The 24,312-nt window shown below is 42.6% G+C and overlaps 3 protein-coding genes across 3 annotated transcripts; 1 reads left to right on the top strand and 2 right to left on the bottom strand.

Moving 5' to 3' along the window:
* The first annotated feature begins 1,626 nt into the window (after nt 1-1,626).
* mrps22 (mitochondrial ribosomal protein S22) lies at nt 1,627-6,150 on the top strand. Its single transcript, XM_069147485.1, has 8 exons — nt 1,627-1,750; nt 2,165-2,322; nt 2,471-2,635; nt 2,888-3,031; nt 4,477-4,560; nt 4,700-4,845; nt 4,923-5,031; nt 5,548-6,150. The coding sequence occupies exons 1-8, from the start codon at nt 1,627-1,629 to the stop codon at nt 5,638-5,640; spliced, it is 1,023 nt and encodes a 340-aa protein (XP_069003586.1). The 3' UTR covers nt 5,641-6,150.
* On the bottom strand, nt 6,000-19,014 carry LOC138197025 (coatomer subunit beta'-like). The gene is made up of 22 exons (XM_069147483.1): nt 18,925-19,014; nt 18,207-18,344; nt 17,968-18,054; nt 16,492-16,618; nt 16,160-16,308; nt 15,801-15,947; nt 14,618-14,717; nt 14,348-14,490; nt 13,378-13,577; nt 12,775-12,885; nt 12,559-12,647; nt 12,349-12,455; nt 12,128-12,271; nt 11,809-11,939; nt 11,455-11,662; nt 11,003-11,113; nt 10,144-10,358; nt 9,952-10,044; nt 9,518-9,698; nt 9,254-9,325; nt 7,565-8,542; nt 6,000-7,416 (listed from the first exon to the last, which is right to left on the bottom strand). The coding sequence occupies exons 1-22, from the start codon at nt 18,925-18,927 to the stop codon at nt 7,327-7,329; spliced, it is 3,624 nt and encodes a 1,207-aa protein (XP_069003584.1). The 5' UTR covers nt 18,928-19,014; the 3' UTR covers nt 6,000-7,326.
* Nucleotides 19,015-22,172: 3,158 nt separating this feature from the next.
* LOC138196880 (retinol-binding protein 2-like) lies at nt 22,173-23,998 on the bottom strand. Its single transcript, XM_069147272.1, has 4 exons — nt 23,920-23,998; nt 22,709-22,887; nt 22,516-22,617; nt 22,173-22,226 (listed from the first exon to the last, which is right to left on the bottom strand). Exons 1-4 carry the CDS (start codon nt 23,990-23,992, stop codon nt 22,173-22,175), a joined length of 408 nt encoding a protein of 135 aa, XP_069003373.1. The 5' UTR covers nt 23,993-23,998.
* Between the last annotated feature and the right edge of the window lie 314 nt (nt 23,999-24,312).

The following is a 24,312-nucleotide window of genomic DNA, read 5'->3' as shown; positions in this document are numbered from 1 at the left end:
TTTTAAATAGTATTTGAACTGTTGGTTTTAATGTAAAAAAAATCTGCTAAATTAGCGAAACACTTTGTTTAAGGAATACTCATCCCCAGCTTTTCTTCATTCCTTCACATTAGCCTTTGCTGATAGTTGGTTTGTACTCAAGGCTGGATGTGACTAAAAGGCACTGATAACATGTGGTTCAGTTTTATGTGTCAGCAACTGACCTAATGTTGAAGCTTTGAGGGTGCAAATGATTAAAAATCTTGACCTCTTCAAGGGAATTTTGAACTGTGCAACGCACTGCCGCAAGACAACGACATTGTGTTGGTTTTTAAGATGAAGCAAACCTGAGCAAACTGAGAAGACACGCACCGTAACACATCCACGTGATAATATATAGATTTTGTGCAAACAAAAGCAAAACCGCATGATGGTTTGCAGCTTTTATTTTATCCATAAAATTGGATTTTTTTAAAAGCTTGTAAAACCATTAATAAATCAATTAATGCGTTCCATATTTAGAAGTTAGATATCTATTTTAATTAGCCAATTAAAATTACAGAATAGCTCATTAACTTGTCACTGATGTTTGTATCTCCAAAAAAGAGAAAAATAACATACAAATAAACAGTTAGACATAATTTTACTGCCCTGTAATTAATAGATAACATTATTTTGGTCACACACTGCACCACAAACAGGGCAAAGTTTGAAATAAACTGAAGGAGACCGATCTTTACACAAGAAAATGCAGTATATGTTTTTCTTTGTAAATAGAATAGGTCACTTATCATCCAGACAGATTATACAGTTATCAACCAATACAGGAACAACCTGTTATGGCAAGTTAGGAATGTGTGTAGGCTACACAGAGTTGAGCTACAAAGAAGATAAACAACAACAACAAAAAAAGGTTGCTAGACTCTTCTCTATTATAAACATACAATATGTATGAATGTGCAGCAGCCTGTATTTCACTGTTGTCACTGAGGGCATGAGTAATATGCTTTACTGGTGATATTCTTGTACAGGCATTGCAGGTTTTCAGGATATCTGGTATTATAGTGCCACCTGGTGATCAAAACAACATTTTATTTATTTTATTTTGAATAAAGTTTTGTATAATTGTCACTAAGGCTATTATTTAGTTGCAAGAATGCCAAATAGACGACAGAAATTTACCCCCAAATAGCCTATTTTTAAACACATTTTGTCCTTTTAAATGATAACATATTTAATTATTTTTTTTTTGTATGTAAGTGTTACTTTATGGTTGGCTGCTGTCTATTCTATTTTGGTGTTACGTGTCCTTGTTAGAACTATAACATAAAAAAAACTGTAGGGATTACTTTTGTAATAAAAATATCTTTACTCTGCCTATAAAGTAATAAAAGCCTCAGATAAAAATGCAGAACAGCACTGAGAAGATAAAAAAATAAAAAAAAATAAGGTCTGCTTGTCCTATTTCAGTCCCTGGTTGATAAAATGAACATGCCAATCGTATACTGTGAAAATGAGGAACAAATGAATGCAGCCTCATAACAGGGCTCCGCGTGAACACGGACACGAACTACATATCCCATGAACACCTGGCTGTTCGGGCGAAAAGGTGAAAGGTCACGTCGCGTGGATGAGGTAACAACAAACATGGCGGCGCTCGGTGCGGCACGGTGCTTATTTCGTTGCTCTCGGGTGAAACATGTGCAGCGGAGCAAACACATGTTAGTGAAGTGTAGCGGAAGGACGTTTTGTAGTGAAACACAAGACAAAGGTACGTAGTTATTACGATGAATATGGTCGGAGTTGAATCACGCTCGCAGTCCTGATGCTGACCTTGTCGCCTCTGTGCTCGTGGCGGGGACAAAACAAACGCTCATTACAAACGCGTGCACGTTCATCTATTTGGTGATGTCTCTACGTGTTTCTCTGGAGCGCTTTGGGTTGCACGGTGCAATCCGAGGTGCTCTACGAATATATTTACCTTACAAGATATATTTAGTGCAAGTTTTCGCTTGCAGGTTTCGTCAGCGAGTGAGGAAGCTGCAGTGAAACATGTAAATCATCGTGACACAGTTTGTCTTGTCTAAAGTTAACGCTGTTCCGGTCACGTTTCACACAACGTTTAAAATGCAGGTGACGACAAAGGGTTCGTTGAAGTCATTTGCTTGTGTAACTTTCTCCACAGCCCTCGCAGACAATGCAAAGCCCCGGTTCGCAGACCCACCTGTGCAGGACATCCTCAGCAGGATAACGGGCCTGGACCTGCAGAAAGTGTTCCGACCCATCAAACAGGAGCTGAAGCCGCCCGGCTATAAACTCATGACAGATGAACAACTGGAGCAGGTGCGCTATTAATAGCCCCGCCTCAAACACATACTGGCATTGCTGTCACACCCTCTACATCCAATTTCGTGTGTGTGTGTGTGTGTGTGTGTGTGTGTGTGTGTGTGTGTGTGTGTGTGTGTGTGTGTGTGTTTCCGTGTGTTTCCAGGCGCTCGACCTCGCCACAGAGCAAGCGAACAAGCTGCTGCAGATGCCCCCCGTCCTGCCGGAGAGGAAGCCCATCAACGATGTGCTGTGTGAGGATAAGATCCTGGACGGCATGGCCGCGGCCAAATACGTGTTCACAGACATCACCTACAACATCCCGCACAGGGTACTCGCACGTGGCTTTTATTTGAACTGGGGGTTAGGTGGATTATAAAGATGTACATTATTGCTTGTGCTCCAGCATTTTAAATAGTGAGTTCAACTTTGGAGGTGTCAATTTGAGCTTCAGATTCAAACTGAAGTGGATCCTTGATTCTTAGTTTTTTGTTGTTGTTGTTGAGGGACTCAGGACTCTTGCATGAATCAAATCAACCCTTTACTGATACAAACTGGATATGTTGCGTGTTTTTTCCTGCAGGAGAGGTTCATAGTTGTGCGGGAGCCTAATGGGACTCTTAGGAAGGCGACCTGGGATGAGAGAGACCGCCTTATTCAGGTGTACTTCCCCAAGGAGGGACGCAAGCTCACAGCACCTCTCATCTTCAAAGAGGAGAACCTAAAGGTAGAAAAAGCCTGACAGGATGAATAAACAGTGCGTCTCTCCCGGCTCTCTGCTCTTCTTTTCCTCTGCTTTATTTTTTCCAGCAGAAATTCTGAGTGACATCTATGCTTCTTTTAATGTCTTCTGTAAAGAGGCATTTAGTGTTTTGTATGCATAATGACGTTTGTGAGTTTCAATCGTCCAAGGTGAACACGCCAAGTACTGAAGGTTGTTAACTAGAATATAGTATTGAGCTCTTGAAAGCTTTTTACAGCAAATATTTTGCCTTTATAATTAATTGTGCGTTCAGGCAGCTGGGAATTGGGAAAGAATTCAGATTTGGGAACGTCCTCCTTCGTAGCTGAGACCGTTCGCAAACGGGCGACATGGCAGCCGCCAGACACAACCTCATCGTCATCCATACAAACCAACACAGGAGTGAAACGGAGGTCATTATTATTTGTATTCTACATCTCTACACAATTTTAATTTACTGCAGTTTAATAAAGCTAGAAAAGCAGGTAGGGCAGGTTTACCAAATCTGGCTATTTCACTTTGTTTTTGTAGCATCTCTTCCTCTCACCACAAACGCTGCCATGTCAAGTGATGTCAAAACTACTTTTCTACGCTCTCTAAACCTTCTGCTTTCTCAGCGAGATATTCCCAGTTTGAACGGTGTATTTTCCCCCTCAGAGGTCCGAACTTTCCCACTTTCCATTTGCTCATGAACGCACCGTTTAACAAGATTCTGAGGTTCTTATTAGAACACTAAAATGAAACAGAGAAACCATCAGTGGGCTTAATTGCATCTGTTATTGTTTTGCTTTTATGTCACCACGTTGACATGTAGGTCATTTTTATTATAATTTATATTATTATAATACAGTTTTAACATGCCACAGTATTCTGGTGTCTAGTTCTCCATTCAGATGTATTCAGCCTGTTCAAGTTTGTCACAACTAGAATAAGAGCTGGTCCATGTTTCTGACAGTGGTGTTATTTTTGTGCCACAATCCTTAGCGCGCAGTCGGGCTTTCACAAGCACATAATTGTTTTTTGAGGAGTAAACATTAATCTGAGCAAGCAAATATTTTCTGGGTGTGCACTCAACTCTGCCTAATCACTCTCTCTAAACTTGGCTCAGCGTCACCAACAAAACCAGCCACCCACAGATCTGAAGAAAGTCATTATTATTTACTGTTTCCGGCTGTGATCAACGGTGTAATTGTATCGATTTAAAAAACAAAACAAACAAAAAAACATGCTTTTCAAACCTTCAGAGGGTTAATGATAAAAGTAGAAGCTGTTTCAACTGAAATCGGAGCCAGGGTGCGTTGTCGGGTTTTGGTCTGTGAACACCCATACGGTCCTGAGAATAGTTTTAATGGTGCCAAATACACCCGTGTTTGTGTGCAGTGAGTGTCAAGAGGTTTTAAGTTGAACATTTTCCTCTTTCTCTGTTTTAGATGGTGTTTTCCCAGGACCGTCACGAGGACGTGTTGGACCTGTGTCTGGTCCAATTTGAACCCGACTCTTCAGAGTACATCAGGGTAAACGGAGCTGAGCCTCTTGTTATTTTGACCTGATCACACAAACTCCCATGAAATCTGTCAAATATATCGAGCTTCTTCGAGGCCGAGGAGTCACAAACTAGCAAAATCAATACCATCCTGTGTTCTTTGTATTTAGGTACACGCAGCCACGTATGAAGACTTGGACAAACACGGCAAACACGAGCTGCTGCGCTCCACCAGACACTTTGGAGGGATGGCCTGGTACCTGGCGAGCGCTCGCAGGGTGGACGGGCTCATCGTGGACATGCTGAAGAGAGAGCTGTGAGTGTTTAAGTGGAGCTCCATCAGTCACTGCAGCTGCTGGCAAAGACCTCTAAACGCTCCGTGTGTGTTTCCAGACTCCAGCATGCCGTGAGCCTCGTGTCTCTGTTCCACATGCTGCACCCTCACAGTGAGTCGGCCCAGGAAGCTGCCAGCCAACAAGCCGCTGGCACCGACCTGCTGAAGGTGAGAACGGCTTCAACCACCACCGAGAATATCTGCGGATTCGTAGCTCCAGTTGACCCCTCTGTTCGTTCTGTAATGTGTATATTGTCTATTTGATCATATAAATTGCATTCCCAGGATATTCAGGGTAAATCAGGAGTCAGTGTAGCTCTCGAGAGGTCAAGTCAAGGCCGACTCATCTAAGGTTTCCCGCGGGGGGAGGTTTGCCGTGGGAACCGCAGGGGCATGTCCAGGATCCATCAGGTCTTATTAGTGCTCACAGCAGCTCGCCCTTAAAGCAGGCGGGGGAGGGACATTGAGAATGACAACCATTTAATGTGAAAGGTTAGCGGCAGGAGACACGGCCGTGTGTCTGTCTGCTACAGTCAAGGCCTCTCATTTAGTCACGGGTTATTACAGAGCTGAGTTTACTAAGTCTGCTACTAATGCTATCAATGCTATCATCGCTGTGATTGTACTTTTGGCGATATTTTCTCCTCTTCCATTTTGCTGACCTCCGACCTCTCATCCCTGCAGATCTATGCCCAGAGGGAGTCCCAGAGGTCCGGCTACATCGATCTGGCTCTGCAGGCGTACGAACAGACAGCTGCTGAGGGCTCTGCTTCCTGACTGAACCCCCCCTAAATAGAAATATAGAAATCCATCCACAGTGAGGAAAAGGTACCCAGAACCAGAGATACACACTGGACATTATCTCCCATATGTTCAATATTCTTTCCCCGCGTTGGTCCAAGAGTAAGTTGTGTTTCTCTACTGAAAAGCTTACACATCACAGCCATCAAATCAGAGAGTTAACTTTGAAACGTCTTCTAAGCTGTTTCAACATGAGAAATCTGTCATTTCTCATGGAGACAAGTTGTCTAAATGTGAGTCAAACTTTGTGTCAACTTATATGATGTACATAACAAAATAAAAACAATCTTTGTACGTGAATGTCATGTTTAAAAAAATAGAACTTGAAACCTGAATCGCACAGAAGACTTTATTGAGATAAGATCCCTTAAGTATTTTCAAGTCCAGATTCACAGCATGCATTATATTTGTATTGAAAAGGGGAAGGAGAGAAACACTAATAAAAAAAGACAACTGTTAAAGGCACTTGTAATGGCAACAAACAGTCAGTTTTACTTTATTTTATAACACTGAGCAACAGAAGTTTAACTTTTTTTGTCCCACATACCGAAAAGATGCACCTTTATTGTACTTTTTACAGCGAATTCAAATCTGTTTTTAAGAGTTTTGCTATGAGGGATGGTGTTAAAGTGAAAGAGTGTGTTACTTATTCACAAATGAGGCTGTCTTTACAGATGTACAAACGTACTTCTCGAGTGTAAAATTGGATGACGTTCTCCTACATTTGGCTTCAGGAACATCCCTCTTTAGTGTCTGGCAATAGTCTGCCAACAACTCAGTACTGCTTTTCCACATCTATGTGATAAAACTGGAGCAGAACAAAATCTATGGGTGGTTTAGAAATACTGAACACGTGTTTTGATTCATCACAATTACACATAAAACAGGTATTTCTTTCCCCATTGGACAAAATCTTTAACCAGTGTAATCTAAGAACAGCATTATGTGTGGTCCCTGGCTTTGAAAGGAAAATATGCATCAAACTATGAGCACATCAGCAACAAACAGATAATACAGCACTGAAAAGAACCACACGGGAGTTTGTATAAGTCTTTGGCTTGTCATTAGTCCTGCATAGAATAATATAGTATACAATTCTGCTCTAATTCAATGGCTTTGATAAGACCCTGATCAACAGTGGTACTGGGAGTCGGTTTCAATTCTAAAATAGTGGCGATTTCTGTCAGCGAAAAGAGGTTAATGCACTTAGGAATGACAAACGACACATACAGTAAACATACAATGAAATACAAAATAAAGAAGTCACTAACAACAGTCTGAAGTAATCCATATCTTTTAAAAACATGTCAGTCTTTCGCTCCACGCTTCACTACGGAAGGATACTACATGGGTTTAAATAGTGTTTAAATGCAGCCTGGCCTGGTTCATCACAGCTGGGCCTTCTTTAAAGTGCAATTTAAACAATTTATCCCTGCAGTAGCTCTAATGTGGGAATGCCTGTAGGAAGTTTAAATCACAGCATCTTGATATAAAATCTGGCAATTTCCGCCCACAACCAGGAAAGACGATGCGTGTTGATAAAGATTCAAAGGCATTTTAGCGTGTCAACGTCTTTGTTTTAGATAATGGTCCTTTTGTGTTATTTGGTCACAGAAAAAAACAAAAACAACAAAAAAAAAACACTTGGGAAAGACTTTCCTTTTATTCACCCAGGAAATCCTCATCTAGGTTGATGTCTGAGGTGTCCATGTCATCCAGGTCAAAATTGTCCAGATCCAGATCATCCAGGCCCTACAGGTGGAGAATATTTGTGAGTGGAAGTACAGAGGTCTCGGGTTAGGAGTTTACATTAAAGGGCAACAAATACAGTTTTATAGATTTAGTCGTCATGGCGATATTAAATAAGTTTTGCCTCAGGCTTTCAAAAACTGCCGTTTACCTCGTCGTCCATCTCTGCCTCGAGGTCCTCTGCTGGTTCCTCAGATCCCTTGGGACCTGCCTCCTGCGCCTCCTCTGCTACGCTCCTCGCTGCAGGAGCTCCTGCTTGGGATAAAAGCTCCGGCTCAGCCTGGGGAAGAACCACAGGCTCCGACTTCTCCTCAGGCTTTACTGGAAGTGCCGAGGTTTGTTCTTCTTGTTCTGGTTCTTGCGCCGGGACTGGCTTCAATAGCGTATCTTCAAGAGAGTCCAGCAGTGGATCAAACTCAGACACCTGAAAACTTTGTACAGGGACAGGCGCATCCAGCACTGGACTATCAGTGCTTTGAAAAGAGATGAGCTCCTCTACTGCGACATGTGATGGTACTGTGTCTGAAACAAGCTCTTCACTGACAGGAGTCTCTTCTGCTGCGTCCATCACTGCTGGAAATTCAGAGGAGATGAAATCTGTTTCCAGTTCTTTGTAATTGTCCATTTCCTCATTTGCTACAGATTCTGATGCAATTACTGTATCACCTGTCAGATCGGTGCTAACCAGGACATCCTCTGCTGCCTCACCGGGTGCTTCTTCTGTCACCACGACGGTTTCAGAGACATGAGCAGCAGGCAGAGCTTCAGTTCCTTCAGATGTTTCTTGAACGTCCATATCAGTGGCCTCTCTGACATCTCCCACGGGACTGGACTCTACCATCTCCGGCTCTTTGGCGGGAACCTCCATGGTCGTCTCCTGCAGAATACTTTCCTCCACGTGGGCTAAAACCTCTGATTTATCCACCCCGCAAGACACAGGTTGTGCTTGTTGAAGCTCGACATGTTCTTCTGTTACGGTGACGGGGAGAGCGGCCGCTGCTGTCGGGAAAGAAGTTTCTTCTGGTGTTGAAATGGGATCAGGGGGCTCCTCCACCACCGCTGCCTCTGATCGTGCAGTTTCTGTCACTTCTGGTACAACGGGGCTGTTACTGATCATCTCCACCGCTTTCTGTACAAAGCAAACATAGAATGACATTTTTGTTCTGCACACCTGCGTTGCAACTACTATCGCACTCAGAAAAAAACCTTCCAGTATCTGAGACCTTTTCAAACATCGAAATATGTAAAATAGCTTGAATTATGTGTCTGTTAAAAGTTATAATCGATAGTACTGTGAACAGTGGTGAGTTGAAAAATAATTTTACTGGAAGTAGAGTTTTTTCTCTTCTTCTAACAGCTGAATCAGTGATGGATTTGAATGTTATTCTGCAGTTGAAGCCTTAATTATTATTCTGAGCACAAAGGACATCACCCCCGCTTATCAGAGTGAGTAGACTAAATTGTCTCATCTAGTTCATCATGCATGAGAGAATACTGCTGCCTAATGTCTGCCAGTGCATATAAGAAAGATGTTAAATTGGGGATGGCCGGTGAGATTGCTAATATGGTCATATAAGGGTTTATTTGAATTTATTCAGTTTATTATTTATCTTTTCCCCTCGGTGTGAGGGAATAATACGTTTCATTTAAAAAAAAAAAAAAGTAGGACAATACATGCACGCAATCTCTCTCTATGCAATATTGAACTTTACATTATTCAAATCAGTCTTGAGAGATGATTTGCCGTCCTGACTTTTAGTGTAAAAAGTGCCTCAGCTGTGGGACCGGCATGCATGAATGCTCCGTCTGAAAGGTGCTACTTAGAGGTGCAGATTCTCACCTCTGACTCGCTGATCTCTCCTTTGGCCGTAAAACCTGCACATTCCTCCAGAACATTTCGATCCTCATTTGGCTGCGGAACAGAGAAACAGGCCAAACGTGACTTCAAACACGTATTTTAAAACTGAATTGATGGTCAAAGTATGAACAGCTTTAAATCAGGACAATTTAACAACTTATGTAGCAATGAACCTCTTTCTGTGTATTATTTACTGTGAAATCCCTTCGTAGTCTCTTGAAGTTTTACTATAAGAGTTTCACTGACCGTGATGAGTGGGTATTCTGCAGCAGGTCTGACCCTGACATGAGTCTCCTTCAGGTACTGCTCAGCCAGCAGGGCTTCCTGGAGGCCAGGGAAAAGGTTGCTGTACTGGACGGGGTCAGCCAGAGCATCTGCTGCCTTCTGGTTGACTTTGGATAGACTCTCCTTCCAAAGCTGCACCACCCTGGAGGAAGAAGAGGCATATGCAGCTCACCAGTGTTGCATTATGTAAACGTAGATATTCACGGTTATTAAAAAAAATGTTTTTTTTTCTTATTTTGATTTGGACCTCTGATAATTAAAAATAAATGACAGAGAGCGGTATACGCAGAGGTTCTGCAGGGCACATTTGGGTAGAAGACTGATGTGTGCACAGACTTAGCCAATAAACTGGAGCATAAAACTCAGCCATACGCACTCATTTGGAACAACTTTACCTTGAAACATGGCTGGGCATGTATGTTCTTGCCAGGAAGGCAGCCTCTGGCAATCGATCTGTTTTGATGAGAAGGTCAAGACATTTGTCCAATCTGGGCAAAAGCACACAAAAAAATGTTAGAGACAAAAATACATAAACAATATCTCAACATTTATACGGGCTCTCCTTCCCGTTCCCTTCCCACACTGACCTCCCCTGCATGAAGTAGGTGAGGAAGGCCACGTTGGTCTTCTCATCCCTCTCGGCCGCCTCGGCCAGCTTGCCCACCATGTCGGCGTTGCCCGAGGTGGTGGCCAGCAGCAGTAATCCCCCGTAATCCTGAGCTTGGTGCAGACACTCCTGAGCCAAGCTAAACTGGCACTTTGTCGTCGCCAGCTCTGCCAACTGCTTCCATTTGTGCTCCGACTGAAGCGCCCCACCCCCCCATGCCCAGGTGCCAAAGAGACAGGAGAAAGAATTAGCACAGGACAGAAAGCTTGAACCTCACACTGTGAAGCAGTTACTGAATATGAGATAGCAGGGTTGGGACTCACCCCGGCAGACTTATGTAAGATAAATAACTGCTTCTATAGACATTATCCTGCATATTACACATCTGCTGATTAAAGACAATCATTAAAAACATTTGACAAATTACTTTATTATAATGTGAAAACTTCCTAAAAATTGTCCAGTAATGCATTTAAAATCATAAGACTCTCCTTAAAGTGCCACAACAGTAAACCAAAGTTGTATATTTACCGCCTGAAGGTTTACATGAATATACTTTTTTGATGCATGAATCATAATCAGGTCAAAATTAGTTTATAATATAGTTTATGACTAAATACCCACAAAACTAATATTCACATTAGTCTCAGTTTTCTTGTGCTTAGTGTTAATTAGCAAATGCTACCACACTAAACTAAGACGGTGAGCATGCTAAACATTATTCATGCTTAAAATCAGCATATCAGCATTGTCTTTGAAAGCATGCAGATGTTAGCATTTAGCTCAAGGCAGCCCCGCAGAGCTACCAAAGTAGCTTAAGAAGCTGCGTCTGCTCTGACCTCTGCCTCCAGGGCCAGTTGGTACGCTGTGTCGAGCTCTCCCAGGTGCAGAGCAAGTTCAAACTTGTGCTCTGGGTCAGTGGACACAGCCATGGCCTGCTGTCTGAAGCCCTGCGCAACACAAGAAGACACACAATTAACAGACACAGGTTTATTCTGTTTATTCTGATGCGTGTCCCGTCACCCGTTGTAGTGGTGAACAGTAAAGGATCCGTGAAACTAGATGAAGTGAGGCGGTCAGAGAGATTCCGTGAGAAGCAAAATCCTTCCCACGATTAATGCATTTTAAAACAAATACGAAAAATTCTCCACAGAGGTTTTACTCCATCTGGCTGCCTGATGTTCTGCAAATTATGCATTTCATCCAAATCTTGAATTTGTAGCCAGTTCAAGCAGAAAGAAAAGCACAAACCCAGACTTCCGAGGGCAAAAGCTGGGAGGGCACACAGTACCTGCTTCTCCAAGAAGTGGGCGACCCTGGTCTTCTGCTCCTTGGGGATTGTGGGTAGCACCTTGTCAGCTGTGCTGAAATCCCTCCTCATGACAGCTGTCTGGTACTCCAGCACAGACAGCAGCAGGGAGTAGCTGATGACATTCAGCTCCTTGTCTCCCAGGTAGAGACGGTCGTCCTTTGGGATGTAGCCCAGCAGATACATGGTCCTACACCACAGACAGGCATTTTTTTATTGCTGTTATTGATTTATTGGTTGCAAGTGATGGGGTACTATATATACTATACTATACTATACTATATAGCAGAATTTCTCAGCATGCCAGAGACATTTATGAATTTACCCGTATCATACCTGTCCATGTGAGCAATAGTGATGATCTCTCCCCCAACATAGTAGTTGAGTCTGTTAACAGAGCTGGTGTAGATGAAGCAGTCTCCCACCCAAACCCCTGTCTTTACCACCTCCTGGACCTCCCCCAGCACCTGGTCAGCAGGAGGTAACAGGAGGATAGACATGAATACAGATCAGTGACAGCTGACATGAAGTACTCGAAAAGCAGACAAAAACCCTCTTTAGACAATCAGTACCTTCTAGAAAAGTCAAACTTTCAGGGTTACTGGATAGTTGCACAGTAAAAAAAATAAATAATACACATATGTGTGTCTCTGACCTCGAAGGCGTCTTCTATGCCATCATCCGTCATGTCTTGCTTTGATTCCTGGGCTGCTGCCACTCGCTCTGGTAGGTGGCGCAGCACAAACAAAGACTCATCTGTAGCGATACACACCAGCTCCCCGGAGTCAGCCCAGAAGATCTAAAAACAAAGAACCATTAGAAGGCAAAAGATATACCGAGTCAAGTAAATCTAATCCTCATTAATTTACAACGGACATGTTTAGGCTGGATCTCAATGCGGCGGATCAGTTCGGTGTTCTCCCAGTCGTAGAAAGCCAGGCCGCTGTTTGACCTCACTCCCAGCAGGAAGCCACCAAAGATGCCTGTAGGGCAGCATGGTAACATTTACCCACAAATGTGCGTATGCGAAGTAAACCCACAAAAAAAGCTGTCATGTCAAATGAATAAATGGCAAATGAAACTCACTTTCAGCCCCAAAATCAGGTTTAAAGGCCTTCTTCTGTTTAAAGTTCTTAAATATTTTCACCATGCTGTTGCCTTCTCTGACAGCATACCTGCAAATATAACGTACACACTTAATTTCCCAAACCACTTTAGACGGTTAAATAGTTATTATCACTCCATATTTATACAGTTATAACAAGTTAAAGGAGTAGTTTGAACTGTTCTTAAAAGGCTTACTGTGAGGAGTCTTGTGCCCAAACAAACTCCTGAGCTGAGCCAAAGCTCTTGTTCCTCAGGGCCACGGCAGTGTAGATGATATATTCCCCGTCTCCACACACCACCACAAACCTGCCAGGACCCAAAGACACAAATTACATACATATGAATGTAAAATTATACTTTGAGAATCAAACAAAAATAATACTCACACATTTCTCAGCCTAAATAATTAGCGAACCTGCATGCAGCTGTTTTACCTGCACTCATGTCATTACACTGGTTGAGGGCTGAGATAATAATTGTTTTCATGATTCATTAGTCTGTTGATTATTTTCTTGATTAATCACTTTGCTGTTTGGCCTTTAAAATGTCAGAAAATGGTGTGAAACTGTGGACCAGTGTTCCCAAAGCCCGAGGTGCTGTCTTAACATGTTTGGTTTAGTCCAAACCAACGGGCCACAGAGGACCACTAACCCCAAAGGAACCAGGAAATATTCACATTAGGAAGCTACAATCAGAACAAAAACTGTGCACTTCTCAGAAAAAAAAAAACCTGTCCCGATTAGTTTACCAATAACTTCTTCTCAGGGTTTCCTCCATCCCAACAGCCCCGTGTCTCACCTCCCATTGGGGCTGTGCTGGATGGTCTGCGGGTAAATCTCACAGCTGCCCATGTCCTTCACACCCAGCGGGAGCCTTTCTCCGTCTCTTATCTCGGTCTCCCCCATCGCCTTCAGGTTGGCCTGCTGCACTTCGGAGTGACGAGCCCACATGACCTTCCCACTGGAGTCCATGGACATGGCGGGTTCCTCCCGACCCAGCTGAGGCAGAGAGGGAGAGGACGGAGCAGGAGGAGGTACGGGACACGAGAAAACAAGGAGAAAGAGGTATGTGGAAAAATGCAGTGATTGGAGGGGCATCTTTTTTACCATAACAGCTCAACAAGATTTAATTTAGTTGACAAAATGCAAGCTGCTACATAATGTGACTCCGCCTGTGAGAGTATAATTCAAGCGCCCATAGCTGCTGTGCTGAGGTCATGTCCTCCATTTTCTTTGGGGATTTGTGGGTTTTAACAATGTGGTTTTATTTACAGTTAAGAACGGGATCAAAACGGTAAATTTCCTGTTAACAAGAGATTTTATTCTATGTTTTTATTTTATGTTATTTATTTAAGTCAGTGGTTCCCAGCTGCAGTCTTACAGGGCCCCTTAGAGTCAGTTCATTTGGCCCAGTTCAGGAGTTAAAGTTGCCTGAAGACTGGTATTGGGGAAATCTACTCTTAAAATGCAAGAAAAGATGCATTAAAAGCATGAAATGCATACAAAAAAAAAAAATCGAAGTCACTATTCACTCAAATTACCCTGAAAAATATAACTAGGAAATGTGTTTGTCTGGACACCACACTCAAGAAAAATGGCTGTTTATAGTCACATAAAGTCTGTGAGGACACTGAAGCCATAACTTTTTAAATTCTTTAATTTGAGAATTAAAACTCATTCTAGGCCTCAGTACAGTACTCAATACCCACAATTGAATATAAAAAGGTAAAACCCTGGAAATATCGACAAGTCTCTGGAAATGGACAGACCTTGATGATGATGCTACCTTCATCATAGCCCATAGCTACACTGTTGGAGCCGGGCTGGCCGCATATACACCACACCCGCTCCATGCCGTAGTTGAGAGTGTTTTCTAGTCGGTAGGTGTTGGAGTGCCACACTCGAACGGTGCCTAGGAAACAACAGAGGTCAAAGTGAACCGAGATGCTGTACTGATTTTGGGGAGCAGAATTGCTCTGTGTGTGTCTCTGTATGCGTGTGTGTGTGTGTGTGTGTGTGTGTGTAGTTGTTTTACCCACCGTCCTCCGAGCCCGTGAGGATGATTGGCAGCTCGGGGTGGAAGCTGACGCAGGTCACATTCTGAGCGTGACCCTCCAGGGTCTGAACACAAGTTTTGTTCTGGCAGATAAACACACAGCACACTCAACACACTGAACCCGCGTCGCTGACAGCACGGCACCAGCCTTTTAATATCTGAACACACCCACCTCTGTGTGTGTGTTACCAACACCGAGTATCCACGTAACGAACGAAATGCACATGATGCCTGCTACACTGGAGTCCATGCATATTAAGTTTTATTTAAGGTAATAAATGCAGGCTTCATTACATTATAACATTCAAAAAGGCAGATATCCAGTTTGTTGAAAACAAAATTATGAAATCTAGACATTTTTTTTTAAATGGACACTTGATAACCTTATAGAAATGCTTTTTTTTTTTTTTTGCTTCAACATTGGTCTGTTCAGAAAATCGACACAGATTGTGTGGGTAAAAAAAGAGTGCGCTGATGATATATGGACTAAACATTTACATTTAGGGTGATACAATAAGAATATTGGGCTGAGAGTTATTCTGAAGATAATTTATGTAATTTTGTCAGTTTGGAAGAAGAAAAGCGGATTTGTTCAATGTGCTGTGGGAAGCGTGGAACCGCGCTGTACCTTCTTAACACTGTCGTGTGTCGTGTCTTTTCTTTAGGCTTGTAGCATTTAATTATAATTCATGAACTATACAGAAGCGCTCATAATATTGTAACACATGATCTTTTTTTCTACGTGTATCACCAGAACATGTGTGTTTCGCATAATGTCACAGTGTCGAGGGGGGATTTATTTTACAGCAGCATTTTGCACGTGGGGAGGCGAGCCCTCGCATTAAAACGGCTTAGTCTCTGTAAAAGAACCGAGCAGGCTTGCCTCATTGCATAATCCCAATCTTAATCAAAACATGCCAGTGTCAGTGTGTAGGTTTGCTAGCTCCGAGATTGGTGTTGTTGTTTTGTGTTGCAGCGACGGGGATTTTCGCAGATAGTGGAAGACGAGGAGAACCTGGACTGAAATAGTCAGCCAATAACAGGCTTATACCAACAGTGTACATCCGGTGAGCGAGACGATGTTGTGTGTGAAATAACTATCACTGACGTGATGCACAATACCGCGGTAAATTGTTACAATGCGACAGGATTGTGTGTGTGATCACCTGATAATCCCAGATCTTGACGAGGCGATCGTCAGCCCCTGATATGAGGTAGGGCTTGTCTCCTCCGCTGTAGTAATCAATGCAGTTCACTCCCTTCTCGTGGCCCTCCAAAGTGAAGTTGGGAGTCTTGGAGCCCAGCTGCCACACCTACATCGAGTAGTTTATCATTCAGCACGTTAGTAATGTGAGCGAATTACAGCCTTTATCTCACTGAAACGGTGTCGTTAGTGATAGCGTTGCTGAAAATGGAAACTACATTTCCCACAATGCCTGTTGCTTCGTGCTGTGAAGAAAATATCCCTGTCAGTCCCTCCTGTTCGTCCCTTTTACATTCATTCATTCTGTGTGTGTGTGTGTACCTTTATCGTTCTGTCCAGAGAGGCGCTGGCAAACTGGTTGTTGTCTTTGGGGTTGATGACAATCTGCATGACGTAGTGAGTGTGTCCCTCAAACACCTGACTGCACGCCCACTTTCTGTCCCAGTCCCACAGCTTGATCAACATGTCATCTAAAAACGGACAAACACAAAGTATGAGTTATGTGCTCATTGTGAAGAACCTTTCTGGTCACAGGATGGAAAGGTGACCGTTTTAAACCCCCTCACGTATGTGCAAACATCTTGTGTGTGTGTGTGTGTGTGTGTGTGTGTGTGTGTGTGTGTGTGTGTGTGTGTTGTGTGTTTGTTTCCTACCGCTGCTGGTGAGGATGTAGGGCTGTGTCGGGTGGACAGCGATACAGCGGATGTAGTCGGAGTGAGCCTCGAATATGTGAACTCTCTCCAGAGTGTTGTAGTTGAAGACACGGATCTGCATGTCGTCCTGTGGAAACACATGCAGATTAAAACGTGCATTTCGCTCTAAACAGAACACAAAAGCACAGATTTTTCTGCCAATGGTCGCTGCATCAAAAGACACACTTAAAGGCGCAGTACGTATGAATGAAGTCCCGTCTTGTAATACCACTTTGTACATTGAGAGGCGATAGTGAATCAAGGTGGTGTCCAGTCTTGCCTCAGTCCGGCTCTCAGATTTTCACCGGTGTGATTACATTTTGCGTATTCTCGCTCTACTGTTAATTCGAAGTTGGCTTTTTTTTTTTTTTGGAACAGATTTTTTTGTGAAGTTAGATTGCATGGACCCAATTTTGGTTCGACTAAAAAAAAAATAGAGATCCCTTCAGCCTAGAGTTTACGTTTTAGCTTACTCACCTATGTTTTTGGTAAGACCCTAACAGAAAGAAAACTAGATAATTGATAGATGGATGGTATGAGCCATCGTTGTGTTTACTGTTCCATTCATTCTAACAAGAGGTTCAAATATGCTGCTTCTTCTTCTGCTCGTGTTGGATTGAGGGCAGACCGAACGCTACGGTAACTCACTGTCGGCACTTGTCACCTGTCAATCAAACAGACCACCCCCCCCTCAAAAAACAACAACAACAAAAAAAACACGACTTTTTGAAACTTATTTCCTAGTCAATGACGGGATTATTTTCAGATGGACCGCCAGAAAACTAATAAGAAGGAGCGACTTCAGATAGCAGAATAGAAATAGCTTGTGGAGAAAATGTATTGACGGAGAATTTTATGAGACTAGTTCAATGGGATTCTGTGGAGCCGGAGGCTTTTTGGAGCCGACCTCTAGTGACACTCTGCGGTATCACAGCTGGAAGCACTTCTGCATCGGCCTCATTTTATAGACCCAGAAGCTTCGTCCACTTTTATCTACAGTCAATGGTTAGCATGTTAATCTCAGTAGACACCTGTACATAGATGTCTTTGACAGAAAAGTTTAAAACTGTTACTTGATGATTCTAGTTAATTGTTTTATGTTTTAAAGTAAGAACCTTACATGTTGCACCCTTAATGCAATGTTGTGAGAAACCCAAAGGGTTAACTTCACATGGGTGGAAAAGCTCTGGATTACCAATCAAATGCAGCATTAGACACACAGAACTCCAGTTTTACCTTAAAACTGTAACGAGTGGATTGTTCGTGAGAAAACTAGCTGAATATGCCGTTCAAAACTGAAGGACACACATTCAGTACTGAAATGAAAAGAGTTTTAAAAGGTTTCAAAAAGAGGATGGGCTCTAACAGTTAGCAGACTAAAAATATCATTATTTAGGTTGAGTAAATAACTCAAACATGCATATGAAAGATACTTACCGCTCCAGCGATGACCCAGTGTTTCCTGGCTACGAACTTGGCCACTCTGACAGGCAGGTCACACAGCTCAAAGGTTTTCACAATCGTCTACACCAAGAATTCAAACCAAAACGACAGTCAGGCTGTATTTCCATCAAATACTCAAACGCATTGCTGAAGGAAGATTAGGTGATTGAAATCAGGACTGAATATCTGAACAAGTGATTGGATGCACGTGTATTGAAGTGGAGGACGGCGACCTGTGTCTCATGGTTCCAGACCACCACAGTGCCGCTGTAGAGGCTGACCACCAGCCACGGCTCGGTGGGGTGCAGGTCCACGCTCTTCACCCGGTCCGACCGAGAAGTCAGCTTCCGCTTGATGTCTAACCGCAGAGGCTACAACAAAAGTGAAAGAGATTCAACATAAGATTCAGCATTAATCACCTAATCAGATCAGCTGCTGCTTTTGGCCCCTACATTGTCTTCTCCAGCCAATGTATTTCAGGTTTGGGGTGTAGTTGGGGAGGGGGTGTGTCTGTTGACACTTCCCATACCACATTAAATATGCATGCTTGCTCCACAATGAGTGGATCCTTTCAAGTCTTTTCATGTCACTGAGTATAGCCTCTTTTTTTTTTATATATATCTCTACACTTTTAATATCTCTGTTCTGAATATCCCACCAGCAAAACCAAACACTGTCGGCTTTTTTGGAGCCTGTTGCAACAGAGTTTTCAGATTGTGTCGTGCTCTTTAAAAACAGTTTATGGTTGTGGCATGTGGTTGCTGCATGCGCTACTAGTATTCTACGTTTTGCATTGAGTTTCCAACTGTAAGAGTTTCAGGTTGGAAGGTGATCTGTGCAGAATATCACTGACAGAACTGAAAAGGAGTAAACAAACAACAAACAAAGTTGTGATTACGGTCCAGTATTAAGTTATGATGCGGTATTTATTTATGTGTTTGTTCCACCTACCATGTCTCTGCGTCAGTGAGTCTTTGCGGTGCTGTCCGAAACACAAACCTGCCACCTTGCTTTCCTCGTTTTCCTCGTTGGGCTCCTGTGTGGATCCGTGTGGAAAGTTTTGTAACTAAGCGAGCGAGAATAATTACAAAATAACTTCCGGTAGAGTTTTCAAATTAAATCTAAAAACTCTTCGAACTTTTTACAGTCCGCAAAACTTCATAGAAATAAACCTAGAACTTTGATATAAAAGTCAAAATCGAATCAATAAAATCAAAACCAGCTGTTTGCAATGTATTTAATTTTTTTTTTTTTTTTTTTACAAAGAACAAATATTAGAAGAACTCCACCTCGTCTCAGGCTATTTTTCACACAATCCAAGCACAATGTTAGACGTGTTAGCTGATAAATTGAGGTCAGACTGTTAAATACAGGATATAACAAATACAAAATTAATAAATAGGGAACAGGGAGGCTGTGGCTCAGACGGCAGAGTGGGGGTGCGCACTAATCAAAAGGTTGGTTGTTCAATCCCCAGCTCCTCCTGTCCACATGCCTAAGTGTCCTTGAGCAAGACACTGAACCTTAAGTTGATGGTGTACCGTCGGTGTGTGAATGTACTCCTGATGGCGGCACCTTGCATGGTGATCTGTCTCATAAGTGTATGAAGGTATGGGTGAATGGAAAATCCATGTAAAAGCGCTTTGAGACCTATACAAGTACAGACCATTTACCATTTAAATATGTATAATTAAACAAGTTACAGAATATATGGCTTTCTTACGTTCACATTTGACTATGCTGAATAAAATGTAGGCGACATGTTTCTCCTCAATCTGTACACTGTAATATAAGCTATTTCACTCGACAGCAGTAATTACAGTTCTCTATCAAAGCTGTAGTTTTGTGGGGAACACGAGTTAACATTTGCTTATCATGTTTCTACTATATTATTTGTAATAATAAATATTTGTACAAAACGTTGTTTTATGCAGTTGTAAGCGTAGCTCTTTTATTTTGAAGATAAAATCGTTTATTTCCAGTTATGGCCTTGTCGCCGCTGTCTGACTTGACGCAGCTTCTTTTGGCGACGTGGATCCTCCAGCGCTTCCTGTGCGAGCAGCGCAAGATCCGGCACAGAGAAGTAGAACACGTTGTACCTGTGAGCTCGCACACTGCAAGAAGTAACACGACGCTCCTAACAAATGCTGTTTTAAGTCTTTTGTCTTAAATTTAACAGCAGATTTCAGGTTTAAAATGAGCCTTGACCCCTAACTTAATTTTGATGGCCTACTTTTTGCAGCGTATTACGGTCTCATCATGTGCAGATAATTGTTACACACATAATCACGTGATTGCAAACATCCAAGATATCATTTTCATAGAAGAGAAACCTTTCAGTATAAAGGTCCATTTCAAAATGAAAGTAAAAAAATATGTATTTTATTCCTAAAACTTAGGCTATTTTTAAAAAAAAAAAAAATCTATAAATGTATGTTTCTCTGGATATATGTCCAAAGGGAAGTCATATATATATACAGTACCAGTCAAAAGTTTGGACACACCTTCTCATTCAATGTTTTTTCTTTATTTTTTATTTTTTTTCTACATTGTAGATTAATATTGAAGACATCCAAACTATGAAGGAACACATGGAATTATGTGGTAAACAAAAAAATGGTCAACAAACCAGAATATGTTTTATATTTTAAATTCTTCAAAGTAGCCACCTTTTGCTTTGATGACAGCTTTGCACACTCTTGGCATTCTTTCAATCAGCTTCACGAGGTCGTCACCTGGAATGGTTTTCCAACAGTCTTGAATGAGTTCCCAGAGGTGCTGAGCACTTGTTGGCTGCTTTGCCTTCACTCTGAGGTCCAACTCATCCCAGACCATCTGAATTGGGTTTAGGTCGGGTGATTGTGGAAGCCAGGTCATCTGACGCAGCACTCCATCACTCTCCTTCTTGGTCAAATAGCCCTTCCACAGCCTGGAGGTGGGTTTGGGGTTGTTGTCCTGTTGAAATACAAATGCTGGTCCCACTAAGCTCAAACCAGATGGGATGGTATGTCGCTGCAGAATGCTGTGGTAGCCATGCTGGTTAAGTATGCCTTGAATTTTGAATAAATCACCAACAGTGTCACCAGCAAAGCACCCCCACACCATGACACCTCCTCCTCCATGCTTCACGGTGGGAACCACACATGTAGAAACCATCCGCTCACCTTTTCTGCGTCTTACAAAGACACGGCGGGTGGAACCAAAAATCTCAAATTTGGACTCATCAGACCAAAGTACAGATTTCCACTGGTTTAATGTCCATTCCTTGTGTTTCTTGGCCCAAGCAAGTCTCTTCTTCTTCTTGTTCTTCCTCAGTATCGCTTCTTTGCAGCAATTCGACCATGAAGGCCTGATTCACGTTGTCTCCTCTGAACAGTTGATGTTGAGATGTGTCTGCTACTTGAACTCTGCAAAGCATTTATGTGGGCTCTAATCTGAGGTGCTGTTAATTTGCGGTTTCTGAGGCCGGTAACTATAATGAATTTATCCTCGGCAGCAGAGGTAACTCTTGGTCTTCTTGTCCTGGGGCGGTCCTCATGAGAGCCAGTTTCATCATAGCGTTTGATGGTTTTTGCGACTGCACTTGAGGATACATTCAAAGTTCTTGAAATTTTCCAGATTGACTGACCTTCCTGTTTTAAAGTAATGATGGACTGTCGTTTCTCTTTACTTAGTTGAGTGGTTCTTGCCATAATATGGATTAGAACTGTAGTCGAAATACGCCTATTCCCTGTATAGAACTGCGCACCAACCCTGCCTCTGCACAACTCAACTGATGGTCTCAAACACATTAAGACGGCAAGAAATTCCACAAATGAACTCTTGACAAGGCTCACCTGTTAATTGAAAACCATTCCAGGTGACGACCTCGTGAAGCTGATTGAAAGAATGCTGAGAGTGTGCAAAGCTGTCATCAAAGCAAAAGGTGGCTACTTTGAAGAATCTAAAATATAAAACATATTCTGGTTTGTTTAACACTTTTTTTGTTTACCACATAATCCCATATGTGTTCCTTCATAGTTTGGATGTCTTAAATTAATCTAAATATATTGCAATAAAATATACATATATATGGAAAGACAAGTGTATTGTTTATTTATTTAATCAGTTTATTACAGCTCCCCACAATTGCATTATAAATAGACAGCGACATGGAACACACAGCAGACAGTTTGGTGCAGGTAAAGTTGGCGCCCGTCTTATTGTGCCTTCTTAAATACTTGGTGGCAGAGTTTGTCAAGGACGTGGATCTCCTGAAAGAGAAAACGCAGACTTTCAGACTTTAGGTCCAACATGATGCAACAACAATGCCTCTTGGTTGCATAATCGGGCAGAAATAATATCTGTGTGCTTATGATGATGTTTCCTAACCTTTTTATTGTCATTGCCTACAGATATGACACAGATAAGTGTGGTGCAACTGGGAAAGATTCCATTAAGTGAGTTGAATTGCTTTTTGGAGTTGACTTTATTGCATGTGGCCAACTTGAGAGACTGAATTAGCAGCAGCAATCACGCCGGAAAGATTCCCAGTTGTCTCACCAGGTGTAGATGGTCTCCCTCGATCCAATGTTTCCAGCCACGGTTTTCTTTCTCCCCCTTCTGAACACACACCAGCTTGTCCCCGTCCCAAGTAACGAGTGTCTGCAGATATACAGTATAAACAGAAGTCAGTGGTTGCTCTCATCTTGAATTATTCCACCGGAGCTCTGAGAGTAACAGACTTCAGCCCCACCTTGACCTTTCGGTTGTCCAGGCCCTTCGTGTACTCCTCGAACTCCTGACCCACCGTGAAGTCGACTTCGTAGTTTCTGAAGGTGCTGATGGTCTTGGTTTCAAACTTGTCTCCAGTCTGGACGATCACTTTGGTCTGATGCAGGTGGGAGGCGATCTTTCTGGTCGCAAAGTCGATGTCTGCAAGCACGGACAGATACAAAACAGTCAGCAGTGGCTTCACGAATCAGTCTGTCAGTTTTTGCGGGAGTTTTATGGAGCTGTGAGGAATTCTGTCATCCAGGTTTGGTGTGTGCATAGACACACCAAAAGCATACGTCCACAAAAAGCAAACACAACACCACAGGCCACTTATTATGATTCTTTTCCAACTGGTCCTTTTGACAGATCCATTTTACCCTTTAAAAATGACCTTGCTCCGAGTCAGAACAGGCCTAAATGAGTTTCTCTGCCCTGTTCAGCGCCGGGCTCTGCCAGAAGAGAATCACCCATCCTGACCGTTTAGATATTCATATCCCATTTGCACTGAAGTGAAAATTCAATTTCTTCCAATCACTCTTACAGATGAGGCCCCTATATTTACCCATCTATATGACATTTTTTGACACATTTCCATAAGGATCTCATTTTCCTATCTGCTCAATGGAAATGAGGAGGAGGCACAGAGGATTTCCCGGATTTTGTGTGAGCTAAGTGTACCAGGGTTGTTTTATGAATTGCAGATAGAGTCGTGAATAATGAAAGTGTGTCTGGGCCTGATCAATGCAGCGCCAAAAGGAGGGGGAGAGCCCTTCTTTTTTTGCTTTGCTTTTGAAATGACATGCTGGCCCGCTGCCTGATCCAGGGTCGGAATCTGTCTTCCTTCTCGGCGGATCGGGAGGATGAAATTGCAGAAAGGAGTGAATCAATATTTATTTGGCGCGGTAACAGACGGAAGCTGCTCACACAGTGGAGGTTAACTTGAACTGACAGCAGCTCAATGAGGAAACGAAGCAGTACCACAGCAGCACTCTTCTTTTTCCCCCCTCTTGCCTCTCTACCTCTCTTATCCTTTCTGTCACACCCACGCTAGATTTTCTGATCAGACCTTCCTCTCTCCTCGGCTGTGTCTTTAACCGTGGCTCTCTAATTGATCCCTGTTTCTAAACAGTTACAAGCCACTTTTTTTTTTCATCCTCCTATACATTGTAATGTTGTGTGAGTGCAACTCACCGAGAGCCTTCATGACTTCCTCGAAGTTGTCATTGGTCACCATCTCCCAACGTCCGTTGTAGTCAGCAGGCATTTTGGACAGGTTGTGTGAGCGGAGACAGCAGTTTGCCTTGAGTTTTGTTCACAGACTAAAAGAGAGTTCAAGGATCCAAACCTTTATATACACTCTGTTTGTGTGTGTGTGTGTGTGTGTGTGTGTGTGTGTGTGTGTGTGTGTGTGTGTGTGTGTGTGTGTGTGTGTGTGTGGACCAAAGGACAGAGTCCATGAGATAATTCGCTCAGGACACTGAGTGTGTGTGTTTCTTTCAACTCCATCTTGTTGCGTTGTGTATATACTCCTTGACTTTATACTCCTTGACTTACATGTATTTAGACCGCATGTTGCATGAGCTA

This window comes from Embiotoca jacksoni, unplaced genomic scaffold (genome assembly GCF_022577435.1).
Source record: "Embiotoca jacksoni isolate LCO1_2020_lvr unplaced genomic scaffold, fEmbJac1.0.p SCAF_14, whole genome shotgun sequence".
Classification (NCBI taxonomy): domain Eukaryota; kingdom Metazoa; phylum Chordata; class Actinopteri; family Embiotocidae; genus Embiotoca; species Embiotoca jacksoni.
This window is presented reverse-complemented; position numbering and strand designations above follow the sequence as displayed.